We start from the raw sequence: 13,754 nt of genomic DNA on the forward strand, positions 1-13,754 counted from the left end.
CCCAGCAGCTATGGCACCCACTCTGCTATATTATATACCCGACACTCACTGTAATAGTATGGTGGATGTCTGGAAATGGTTTTCTGATCCCAAATCGATTTTTCTTACTGTTGACCTATCCACAGCGTGAGTCATCGGTTTGTGATCTGTGGGAGTTTGACACCCAGACCCCTATGGATGTCTAAAACTGTTAGTAGAGGGGAATGCATGCAGCACAGCTCCTGTAGATAGGTTATCAGAGTGAAAAATTAATTTGGGGCTAGAAAACCCCTTTAGGCCGGAAACGCCGTGATTTTCCCGCAGTGGAGATGCTTCGGGAAAGACTGCGGCATTGTACAGTGCTGGCAAAGTGAATGGGATTCATGCGAATCCCATCCCCACTTCGTGAAAAAGATCGCACTGCGGACACGTTGCGATTTGCAAAGCCGTTGCGGCTTTGCAAATTGCAGAATGTCAATTATATCTACAGAAATGCCGGTGGCTTTCCCATAGGTATAATGTTAAGAGAAAGTCCGGAGGAAAACTCTGTGAACTTTCTCTTCAAAGTGCTGCAGAAAGAGCAGCAATGTGATCACGCAGCGGTTCTTCCCGCAGCGCTTTATCACTGCGTTTACGGCCCGTGGGGCCTTAGCCTTAAAAGGACATATGCAAACTGGTAGTATGTGCTATCTGCACTGAAGAGATCAACAATCACGTTATCTATTAAAGATAGAGTCAGTTCTGACTTGAATATGTGAGAGTCCATCCATCAGCTGCTGAATCCTGTATTCTATCAGTATATTCACATGTGGGAGATTTTTTGCAGAGTTGTATGTAATTGTCTCATATGTCCCTTGCTGCCAGAGGAACACCATTCTGATAAATGGAACTGATTTTCAGCAGAAGCAATTTCTGCAACATCTCTGCTGCATGTGAATATTCTGTAAGATTGTCAAGTACAAAGCCCCTAATAAACAGTGACAAAAACTGTACTGTAAATTACTGGAAGAAGATCATAGTCACCCAGAAATCTCTCGACCTGTGGCCTCTTAGTTTCATATATGAATATGTATCATACAAAAATGAAACAGTAAAATCATACAGAAATAAAACATACTTTTCTTATGCATAAATCTAGGTGTCTGCAAGGTCATTAGCTATATGCCTAACTTAGAAGTTGTTTTACAATAAGCCATAGTTATGGTTTTTTACACTTTACGGAAGTTTTACTGTAGCAGATTTTGCAGTATATGAATATAAAGCTGATTTCTACAGAATCGTTTATGTATGGATTTAATACTTCTACGCAGTGATTTATCTTGGGAAATTGAAGCCTTTTTGATATTTCATCTACTGTACTTTGAAAGCCTTTGGCTTCAGCATTTAAATGTTCAAGCAAGATAAATTCCGTCCAGCTGCTCAAAATAATGCAGTGCTATAATTATTATGTTAATTGATTTTTCACGCTTATTATTTTCCCAGACTCTGCAAATGGGCATCAAACATTTCTCCGGGCTGTTTGTCATGCTCTGTATAGGAATTGGAGTGTCAATTCTTACCACCATCGGAGAACATATTGTTTTTAGATTGGTCCTGCCAAGAATTAAAAAGAAATCAAAGTTAAAATATTGGCTTCACACTAGTCAGGTATGTATGCTGTAAGTATATCACATGTGCAATAGGTAATCTTCTGTTGTATGTCAAATGTATATAACATTTTTACAGTGAAACACGATTAGTTGGTAACTGGAATAAAAACAATACAGATTGTACCCGGTGTAATTTGTCATTTAAAGGGATGTTTTAGACAAAATGAAGAAAATGAAATTGCAAGAGGCAGAACTACTTCTTCCAATTCTATGTGTGTTATGGAGAGGCTTATGCTATTTTTTCCATGCATTCATTCTCTGTTTTAATAATAATATTAATAATAAAGATCGAGTATAATGGCACAGATACTACTCTGTCAGAATATTGCTGCTCCAACACTTCAACAAAGAGGCAACAGATGTGCCCATTGTTTGATGCTTAAATTTCCAAAAATTCCTGATATGTAAAAACAGCTGTAGAATTGTGATCATCTCACAGTGTGACCTAGACTGTATGGTCTTTATTGGAGATTACGCCAATTACTTCCTGTTTATTACAGTCTTGTTTACCTCTCCTACCCCCTCATCCTAACCTCAACCCTCACCACCATTCCTTGCTCTGACTAAACCAAAGCGAACATAACTGTCTCTACCTTTGCTTTGCCTGTTGGGCATGAATTTGCCCAACAAGCAAAGCCAAATTTATACAACCCTACAGAAACTGAAATCATACATCAGAAAACATAACTTAAACATAGTAAAATTCTCTATTTTTTTAGGAAAAAATCATTACATGAAATGATTCATAGCTTAGTCTTTAGGGAGTCTTTATTGCAATACACAACCATATACACAATTATATATCACATGACCATGGACTGACTGTAAACAGAATGAAATAAAGCAAGCAAAGATCTAGAAAACTGTGAAGAATGGATACACAAATTATATTGGAAAACCGTACAACTTTTTATTATATAAACAATAACATTGGTCCCTCAATATTGATCTGAAAAGTGACCAACCCCTTTAATTGTTCAGGAAGACCTCGTATCAGTAAGGCAATGACTTAAGTACATTCTCAATGCCACATCCACAAAGGCCTTTTTAGGCCTTAAAATTTGCACACATAGAGATAAGGGCAGCAGGCTAATGTCAGCCCTAATCAAGAAGGCCCAAGCCAGATTTTACATTAAAACGACACGTAAATTAGATGGTAACCTGACTCATGACACAGATATTGCCTTTGAGTTCCAGGCGTTCTAAGCAAATATATATAATCTTTCTGACTCTAGCCCACACAATGTCTTACTAAGTGGCTTCCCACTCTGGAGTAGGCCCAATGAATGGGCCTAGTACAGAGCGTGCTGACGCAAGGCGGATGCTGTGCCTGATTTTGCCGCAAAATCTGCCTGAAGAAAGGGCAGCTCAATTCTTTTTTCCATGAGCGGGAACATGCCGCTCACAGAAAAAAGTAAGCTAGTGGTCTACATAGACAGCTATTGTGAGGGGGCGGATTCTGACGTGGATTCAGTGCCAAAATCCGCCCCCTCTTGCCCCGTGTGAACGAGCCCTTACTCCCTTTGAGAAGGCTGTAACAGCATAACACTGAAAAGAGGAATATAAGGCTCCCATTGCGTTAAAACAAAAAAGTCCGCCATTCCATTATTTCTATAGGTACAATTGACATGCTGTGATTTACAAAAGCATGAGCGTTTTTTAAATCACAGCATTTCCACAGTGGAACTCTGGCTAAGGCCAGACATTGCAGGTGATGTAAAACGCAGCATTTTTTGCTGCAGTGTTTTCATCATGTTATTTTCACATTGTAAGGCTCCGGCCTTAGGGTCTATTCACACGGAGTAACGTGCCACGTGATGTGGCACGTATACGGCGTGTGAGACTTTGAGAGCCGTAAAAGCTCCCATTGATTTCAATGGGAGCCTGGATCGTATACGCCGCGTTATTTTGCGCGGTGATTACGGCTCTCAAAGTCTCACATGCCATATACGTGCCACATCACGTTACTCCGTGTGAACTTACCCTTAAAGCAATTTTGTCAGAAAGCTACAAGAAAGCTAGTCTTTCCAAGCAGCTTTCAATTCTGATAATTAGAAGGTAGGTACCAAAGAACATAGATACACCAATAACTGACATATTAAGGGAGACATTATTTTTACCGTGCATCATTTTTTTTAGAAAGTGGAAATTGGGCAAATTTCACAAAGTTTATCTACATATGACCTAATATAATACATTTGGGGCAGATCAATAAACATTGTAAGCACTTTTCCAAATATTTAGCAAAAAAGTTTTTTAGTGCTGTCACGTTTATGAAGATAAATAAATATGTGTTTATTTGCACCCACCGAGTCACATAGTTACATAGTTACATAGTAGATGATGTTGGATAAAGACATGAGTCCATCAAGTCCAACCTATAACCCTACAATCCCCTACAGTGTTGATCCAGGGGAAGGCAAAAAACCCCATGAAACTTATGCCAATTGCCCTATTTCAGGGGAAAAAAATTCCTTTCCGACTCCAAATCTGGCAGTCAGTATAAAACCCTGGATCAACGTGTCCTTAAAATCTAGAGACCATAACCCGTTATATTTTTCTCTTCAAGAAAGGCATCCAGGCCCACTTTGAACTTGTTTAATGACTCCACCATCACCACTTCCTAAGGCAGAGAGTTCCAGAGCCTTGTTGTTCTTACTGTAAAGAATCCCCTTCTATGTTTCTGGTGAAACCTTCTCTCCTCCAGACGTAGTAGATGTCCTCTTGTCACTGTCACTGGCCTAGGAGTAAAAATATCCTTAGAAAGTTCTTTGTATAAGTCCCATCATGTATTTGTACATTGTTATTAGATCTCCCCGTAGACGTCTTTTCTCTAAACTGAATAACCCCAAGTTTGTTAATCTATCGTTGCACTCCAGTCTACCCATTCCCCTAATCATTGTGGTTACCCGTCTTTGCACTTTTTCAAGTTCACTTATGTTTTTCTTGTATATCGGGGCCCAAAATTGCGCACAATATCCTAAGTGTGGCCATACCAGTGATTTGTATAGAGGCATAACTATGTCCTTGTCATGAGAATCTAGACCTCTTTTGATGCATCCCATAACTTTATTTGCCTTGGCAGCAGCTGCCTGACACTGGTCACTAAAGGTAAGCTTGCTGTCCACCAAAATCCCTAAGTCTTTTTCATTGACAGTCTTACCCAGTAATTTACTATTAAGTACATAGTCATACATTTTATTACGTCGCCCAAAGTGCATTACTTTACATTTGTCAACATTAAACTTCATTTGCCAAGTCTCCGCCCATGCTTCCAGTTTCCTTAGATTTCCTTGTAATATTCTACTATCCTCCTCATTATTAATTACCCTACAAAGTTTAGTATCATCGGCAAATATGGACACCCTGCTTTGTAAACCCTCTACCAGGTCATTAATAAAGATATTAAACAAGAGAGGACCTAATACTGACCCCTGCGGCACCCCACTGGTGACTATGGCCCAGTCTGAATATTTACCATTAACAAGTACCCTCTGTTTCCTATCAGTGAGCCAGTTGCTAACCCAAATGCATATGTTTTTCCCCAGTCCCAACAATCTCATTTTGCATACCAACCGTTTATGTGGAACAGTATCAAAAGCCTTTGAAAAGCCCAGGTACACCACGTCTACTGCATTACCCATGTCCAGGTACACCACGTCTACTGCATTACCCATGTCCAGTCTTGAACTGACATCCTCATAGAAGCTGATCAGATTAGTCTGACAGGACTGATTCCTCATAAACCCATGCTGATTGGGTGTTATAAGATTATTTACATTGAGATACTCAAGGATAGCATCTCTTAGAAAGCCCTCAAATATCTTTCCCACCACAGAAGTTAAACTTACTGGCCTATAGTTTCCAGGTTCCCTTTTACACCCCTTTTTGAAAATTGGCACCACATTTGCTATTCGCCAATCCTGTGGAACAGACCCAGTCATTACTGAATCCTTAAATATTAGATACAAGGGTCTATGTATGACCATGCTTAATTCCCTCAGAACTCGGGGGTGTATACCATCTGGACCGGGCGATTTCTCTATTTTAGTGTTTTGCAGGTGGCGCTGCACTTCTTCCTGGGTCGTGTCGTGTTGTGAATTCACCTTGTATCAGGTTTTACTAGCAGACTGTGATGTTTATATACTGTATATTTCATGAGAAAGTGGACTTCTTAACCAAATTTTACGTAGCTGAGGCCACAACTTTTTCTTTCCCCCAACATGTGCAATTGGATTAGGATATAGTGACTAGAGATGAGCGAACCGAACAGCACGCTCCCATAGAAATGAATGGAAGCACGCAGACTTTGCCGGCGGCCGGCCGCTTCACCCCCCGCGTGCCGGCCGCTTCCATTCATTTCTATGGGAGCGTGCTGTGAGCGTGCTGTTCAGAACGGCTGTTCCGAACAGTGTTCGCTCATCTCTAATAGTGACCCCTTCCTCCCCCCATACAACATTTGTAAAATTTGCTGCATATAGGCACCTTTAGTCAAAAAAAGTTTGTAGTCTTCTCCATGGATATTAACATACTCGGGTAACTAGCCAATATAGTACTAGCCACAACTTTTGTTTTGACCAGGATTTCCTTTAAAGGGGGTATCTGGGATTATGATATTGATAGCTCTGGCCTCCATACTACCTAACAAGGACAATGCTGTACATTGTATAATGGCTGTGCTTGGTAATATATTCATGTGAATGGGACTGAGCTGCAGCAAGGCTTTGTGACCAAACGGCATGAAGAAGAAGGGGCAGTGGAGCTCAGTATAACAGTCCTGGATAACCCCTTTACAGCTGTGTCTTCTGAAAAAAAGAAAGGGTTAAAACAAAATTTAGATAAAGTCTCATAGTTTCTCATAGTTTGTAGTCTTCTCGATGGATATTAACATACTCGGGTTACTAGCCAATATAGTACTAGCCACAACTTTTGTTTTGACCAGGATTTCCTTTAAAGGGGGTGTGAAGCATGGGGGGTATCTGGGATTATGATATTGATAGCTCTGGCCTCCATACTACCTAACAAGGACAACGCTGTACATTGTATAGTGGCTGTGCTTGGTAATATATTCATGTGAATGGGACTGAGCTGCAGCAAGGCTTTGTGACCAAATGGCATGAAGAAAAAGGGGCAGTGGAGCTCAGTATAACAGTCCTGGATAACCCCTTTAAAGCTGTGTCTTCTGAAAAAAAGAAAGGGTTAAAACAAAATTTAGATAAAGTCTCATAGTGAGTGCTGCTGGTTGCCATGGAAAGCTATGAGGAGTATAAGGGGTTGATGTGAACTTTAGTCGATTCAGCAGTGAAAGTTCATCCAGTATTCGACATGATGATATTTTCCATGTCAAGGTTAATTGATTGTTCTTTGTGAGATTTAGCTGTAGCATTTTGTTTCGGTATATTAGAATACGCTAACATTCTAGATGTCTCCACTGCAGATCTTTCAGGCAATTCCAATATTTATTTCTTGCTCGGCATGCAAAGATTCATGGCCTGTTTTTTTCTTGTCTTCTTCGTAACAGCGTCTCCATCGAGCGTTAAACACATCATTCAATGAAGAGAAATTTCAGCAAAAACTAAAGCGACTAGAGAAAAGGTAAATAGTTGTAATGTGTCTGGTGTAGCGGCTTTACCTCAATGTATTGAATCCTTTGTCAATAGCAGAAAGTGAGTAAGAGCTAAAATATGATCCTCGCTTAATAACCAATATTACATCCTACAGGTATTGTCATTCTTAGCAGTGGGCACATGACACTGATCTCAGCTTACCTTGAAATCTGTATATATATGATAATTCTGCCGAAAAATATGTGTGTGCTTCAACTAATACAGGCATTATCCTCTTTCCTGCTCATTAATAGTAATGATCCATATAGAAACCCTTAAGGCAGCATTGTACTGTATAGTTGTTTTGCATAGTTATAAGTCAATGCTAATAGTCATATACAACATTTTACTGTGGTTCTAATGTGACTTTTAGTCTCTATTATACCTATAGGGAAAACTCCAGCATTTCATGAAGTAAAATTGACATGCTGTGATTTGCAAAAATACGAGTGTTTTTGAAATAGCAGCCTCTCCACTGCAGATTTTTTTCTGCAGTATGGATGGGATTATTTAAAATATTAAAAAAAAAAAAAAAAACGCAATTTCGGTGCCTAATATGTTGTGCTTACTGTGTGTCAACAGAGACACGCACTCTTAAAACTTTTAAATAGGTTATCCTGGGTTCAAAACGTGTATATGTGGGCATAAACTGCTGTTTAGGTACAAAGCAGGGCTCAGAAGCGAAGGAGCTGCCCTTTTTAGCTTTTGGAGTATAGATTTAGAGCAGGGGTAGGGAACATACGGCTCTCCAGCTGTTGCAAAACTACAACTCCCACGCACTGCGCACTGGCTTTGCTGTTCTGAGAACTCCCATGGAAGTGAATGGAGCATGCTGGGAATTGTAGTTTCACAGCAGCTGGAGAGCCGAAGGTTCCCTACCCCTGATTTAGAGGGACTGGTTACTGGACACCACAATGCAGAGCAGAGCCGTTTTAATGCATTAGGGAGACCTGTACAAAATTTTTGAAAGTATATTATACCCTGCATAATCTAATTTCCCCTGTACTTCTCCTGCCCCCCCCCCCCCTCAACCACCAACGTTACATTAAAAAAGAAAAAAAAATCAAGAATACTCAGCCAACCACGTTCCTGTGGACCTGCAGGCTCCAACTCATTGCGCTTCCCTGCCGCAGACATTATGCAGCCAAAGGCAGGACTGTCCCACTCAATCCAGGGTGGCTGAGGGTCACCCACAACCATAGGGCCTAGTTAAAGTGGCCCTGTTACAGAGCCCCCATAGTGTAAATCCCCAAAAGTGTAAAGTGGAAATCCCCAAAAAGTGACATTTTGTAGTGCTGTTTCATATTCTCTGTTAACATGACATGTGTGCTCTAACAGCAGTTTATCCCATATGTATGACAGTTATACCCAGGATAATGTACTTATCAATGCCATATGTGGTATAAACTGCTGTTTGGGCACAGAAGGGAGGGAGCACTATTTGGTTTTTGGAGCACAGGTAAGTTTTTAGATGTCATGCTACTTATGAGTCTCAGTGAAGGGGAATCCGCAAACACATAACCCCATTTTGTTAACTACACCCCTGAAGGGATTTGTAAAATAGTGAAGCAAACATTTTTAAATATTGAGTGTTGAATTCATTTAGTTTCCAGATATAAATGCACAGCTGAAAAGTGAAAATTTCAGTTTTTACAGAGATACGTTATTTCAGTGCTTTATATGTTGTGCCCAGCTTGTGTCAGCAGAGACACACTCCAAAAACTGTTAAGCGGGTATCACAGGCACAAGTATTCCTTTCTAGCACAGGCCGGACACAACATATTGTGCACTGAAGGGGCATATTCCTGGAAATATTGCCATTTTCACCTTTCACCAGCAAAATAAATTAATGCAACACTTGGGGATATTAAATATTTACTGTACCCATGGATAGATTACTGGAATTTCAGGGCTCTTCAAAAGTGTCATGGCATCCAAAAAATAAACTGTCTAAATCTGCGCTCCTAAAACCAAATAGTGTTGTTTACCTCCTGTACCCGCAGCATTTTATACCAACATATGACATTAAATACGTTATCCTGGGTACAACAGTGTCATACATGTGGGCACAAACAGTTGCTTGGGCACACTGGAGGACGCATATGTGAAGGAGCGCAGATTTACATGTTTGGTATCTGGATACAATGTTACCTTTGTAGAGCCTCTAAGCTGCCAGTAAAGTGGAATCCTCTAGAGCAGTGATGGCGAACCTATGGCACACGTGCCAGAGAGGGCACGCAGAGCCCCCTCTGCTGGCACGCGTGCTGTCGCCCTGATCGCTCACTAACGGCGAATCCGATGCAGGATTCCCTGTTAGTGAGCGATCGCTGCCTTCAGCTGGTTGTGCAAATGCGCATCCAGCTGAAAGCTGTCAGTGTAGCTCAGTGTAGGCCACGCGTACTACGCGGCCTACACTGACTACAGAGTGTGACCTCTGAACAAGCGCGGGCGTGATGACGTAAGTCATCAGTGCGCGCAGTGAACAGAAGAGAGAACACCCGGCAGCTCTTCAGGTAACTATATTGTGTTTGTTTGCACTGTCAGGGGAGGGGGGCAACGGTGGACATTTCATGTTGTGTAGGAGGGGGCTACTGTAGACTTTCATGCTGTGTGGGTAGGGGGCTACTGTGGACCATTTTATGCTGTATGGGAGGGGGCTACTGTGGACCTTTCATGTTGTATGGGAGGGGGCTACTGTAGACTTTCATGCTGTGCGGGTAGGGGGCTACTGTGGACCATTTTATGCTGTGTGGGAGGGAGCTACTGTGGATCTTTCATGCTCTGTGGGAGGGGGCTACTGTGGACCAGTTCATGTTGTGTGGGAGGGGGCTACTGTGGACCATTTCATGTTGTGTGGGAGGGGGCTACTGTGGACCATTTCATGTTGTGTAGGAGGGGGCTACTGTGGATCTTTCATGCTCTGTGGGAGGGGGCTACTGTGGACCAGTTCATGTTGTGTGGGAGGGGGCTACTCTGGATCATTTCATGTTGTGTGGGAGGGGGCTACTGTGGACCATTTCATGTTGTGTAGGAGGGGGCTACTGTGGATCTTTCATGCTCTGTGGGAGGGGGCTACTCTGGACCATTTCATGCTGTGTGGGAGGGGGCTACTGTGGACCATTTCATGCTGTGTGGAAGGGGGCTACTGTGGACCATTTCATGTTGTGTGGGAGGGGGCTACTGTGGACCAGTTCATGTTGTGTGGGAGGGGGCTACTGTGGACCAGTTCATGTTGTGTGGGAGGGGGCTACTGTGGACCAGTTCATGCTGTGTGGGAGGGGGCTACTGTGGACCAGTTCATGCTGTGTGGGAGGGGGCTACTGTGGACCAGTTCATGCTGTGTGGGAGGGGGCTACTGTGGAGTATACAGGTATAATCCTGTGTGGGGGCCACTGTGGGCCAGATTGTACTGTGTGGGGGGCCACTGAGGGGCAGATTGTACTGTGTGGGGTCCCCTCACTATGTATATCACACAGTATTTGTTTTATAGCAGACGTGAAATTAGTACAGGATGTAATAACATTGCACGGTAAACTATAAAACAGATCCTGTGCGATGTAAATAGTGAAAATTAATTGTTTAAAAGTACAGAATGCAGAGACCTTTACCTTTCAGTACAAGATCTGTAAAGCCCCAGTCACATGACTGTAATTTGTGGGTCCGCAATTGTGGACCCACAGAGTTTTAAGGTTAAATTGCCGTGTTGGCACTCCGTGATAATTTATTTGGTTTTGGGTTGCAGTTTAGGCACTCGGTCTCAAAAAGATTCGCCATCACTGCTCTAGAGAGTGACCCCAAAACTGTACCCCTCAAACAATTTATCAATGTGTTCAAAAAGCATTAGTTTCACAGACGTGAATGCAAAGCAGATGGTGAAAAGTGGATGTGTAAGCTGTGGAGATTGAATAGGAAATATCAAATTCCCTGCTATTTTCCCAATAGCTCCTATGATTGGGGGGTCACTCTGGGGGTCCCTTCTGGTGTCTTCCTTTTTAAGCTCTAAATCTATGGAGTACCCTGATATGTACAGTTTTGTCTTAATGATTTTTTGGGTTTGTTGTCTTCACATTGTGCAAGCGACTATATATTTTTAACCACGTGAAGGCTTGCTTTTTGTGGGATGGCATGCATTTTGTAATGACGCCTTTTTGGGGCACCTGCGACCTATTGACTAAATGTTATTAACTCTAGTTTAAAAAAGAACAAATCAAAACACATCAATTCTGGCATTGCGTTATACCTTTAAAATGTTTTGTTGTGCAGCGTACAGCATAAGTAAAGTGCTACTTTTTTTCTTTGAGTTGGTATGGTGTTTTTTTTGTTTTTTTTTTTTCATTTTTTCACATTCTTCAATGTGTAGTTTAAATAATGCAAAAATAAAAAAAATTGTTGTTTGTTTTTTAATGTGATGTCAAGGCATTTGAACCATCAATCTTCTGATTGCTGGTTCAGTAGTATACACTACAGTACATGTGTATTGCAGTGGTATATGGAAAGTCACCCTATGCAGACGCATAGGCTGACTTTCTCTTATCTCGGCAGAATCAACAAGGTATGTGGCATGGACAGACCCAGGGTCACTGTTCAGATCCTGGGCTGCCTAAAATAAGTATTGACAACCCCCAGACTTGCCGCCAGGTGGCTGATGGTGGATCGAAAATGGAAATATCACAGAATATCATAAAGCATGAATATCAGAAGACAGAAGTAAAATCATGTCATTGTTCTGATATAGAAATATAAATCCATTTCAATTTAGAAAATAATTAAAGTCAAATATTAATTTCTGTAACATGGGAAAAGTCTGTTTCATTATATCTGCACGCTTCAGCTGGCATTGCTGCTGCACATACTGTAAATGATATCACATCATCTAGCATGGAGCTGTCACTTTACTGCTGATGTAGACCAATAGTATTATCCTACTGCTATTATTGTTAGTATCTAGAAAAAGAGGGGGTCGGGAATTATGATGTGGTGATTTACCAATGATCAGCATCCACCAGCAGCAAGTGGCAGCCACTTGGATCTCTTTATCCCCCTAACAGGCACATTAAAATTGTAAAAACCCTTTGGAAAATGTCACTTTTTTATTAAAGATTTTTAATTCATGCCTCAATATACTTGGCACATAATTCAAGTGCCTTAAGTGCAGTTTAACCCTTTAATGAGACACCAATAAAAATGTTCTCCCTTCAGTGTTACAACAGTCATAACTTTCTTATTGGTTCACCAGTGTAGTTGTATGAGACCTTGTGTTGTGCGGGACAAGTTGTCCTACACTACTGGCGATAGACTATAAATCTTACTTAGCCCAGACTTGTAGGGTCAGGTGATTCTTGTATGAACAATATCCAGGTACTGGGAAAGCGGCTGTGAAAAACGCTGTGGAGGTAGTCATCCCTGTATTGATACACACACTTTTTGTACTGCCTCAGTACAGACTATCTGGTGTATGATATATAAATTAACTACTCAGTTAGTTTTTTAGTGATTTCTTTTTATTTTATCATTAATAGTTACGTTTTAGTTACTCTAGTCTGTGACGCTTCCTCTATTGAGTAATTGTTCTACTATGATTAGAATTATACTGTATTGGGAAACCTGCCTTGCTACAGGACTCCACATATGGCAGGCGTTTTGTCTCATGAGCTAGACCTGTACAAATGACTGGATGAGGCGTCTACTGTATTCTCTGAGAATTAATTATCCTTATCAGAGCAAACACTATCAAATGCATTTACAAATTTAACTAAAAATTACAAAAAATATATGTTCTTGGTGGGAGATACAAGTTCTTCATAGATATATTGAAAACAAAATTGTTCCTCGGTTTCAGAAACCCCATTCTACGTGCAGAAAGACTATGGTAAACTATGTTTTTCTGTCCTTCAAAAGAATGGAATCACAAATATTGGTGAGTATCCCTAACATAGGACGCATTAAAATGAATTCTTTATTAGAAAAGATTAAAAGTAACCACACATAACATAGAAACAGCTCTCTGAATTTATATAGTTTTTCATCAAGAGAGAGATCAGGGCCAATAAGGAATTTCTTATTTTATGGGCTCACAATGTACATTTTTCCCTATCAGTATGGGTTTTTTTGGAGTATGGGATGGAAATCCTAGCAAACACGGGGAGAACATACAAACTCCTTGCAGATGTTTTTTTTTTTTGCCTTTGGCAGGATTTGAGCCAAGGACTCCAGTGCTGCAAGGCTGCAGTGCTAACCACTGATTCACCGTGTGGCCCCCAATAAGGAAGATTTCTCTCCAGGAGGCCACAATGTTGTATTGTCTCTCCCTATAAATAGTACCACAATCAATTTTTCAAGTTGTTTTCTAATTTCGGGTTAGTTAGATAAGGAGTAATTCAATTTGTATCTCCCCTCATCCCTTCTCATTGAATTAGCTGTACAAGGGGTACTTTGGGATAAGTCTCTCCTCCCTCTCTCTTAAAGTTACTCAGCTAACTATTGCCAAAGAACCACCTTCTAGCTTGTGATAATAACAAGA

At 41.0% G+C, this 13,754-nt stretch overlaps 1 protein-coding gene across 1 annotated transcript in view; it reads left to right on the forward strand.

Annotated features, from left to right (window-relative positions):
- The window catches only part of GRIN3A (glutamate ionotropic receptor NMDA type subunit 3A), a 307,052-nt gene that overhangs the window by 264,155 nt on the left and 29,143 nt on the right, over nucleotides 1-13,754 (forward strand). Inside the window, exons 7-8 of the mRNA XM_075280357.1 lie at nucleotides 1,462-1,626; nucleotides 7,150-7,223. Coding sequence (XP_075136458.1) covers nucleotides 1,462-1,626; nucleotides 7,150-7,223 — 239 coding nt within the window. The remainder of the gene's footprint in view (nucleotides 1-1,461; nucleotides 1,627-7,149; nucleotides 7,224-13,754) is intronic.

This window comes from Leptodactylus fuscus, chromosome 1 (genome assembly GCF_031893055.1).
Source record: "Leptodactylus fuscus isolate aLepFus1 chromosome 1, aLepFus1.hap2, whole genome shotgun sequence".
Taxonomy (NCBI): Eukaryota; Metazoa; Chordata; class Amphibia; order Anura; family Leptodactylidae; genus Leptodactylus; species Leptodactylus fuscus.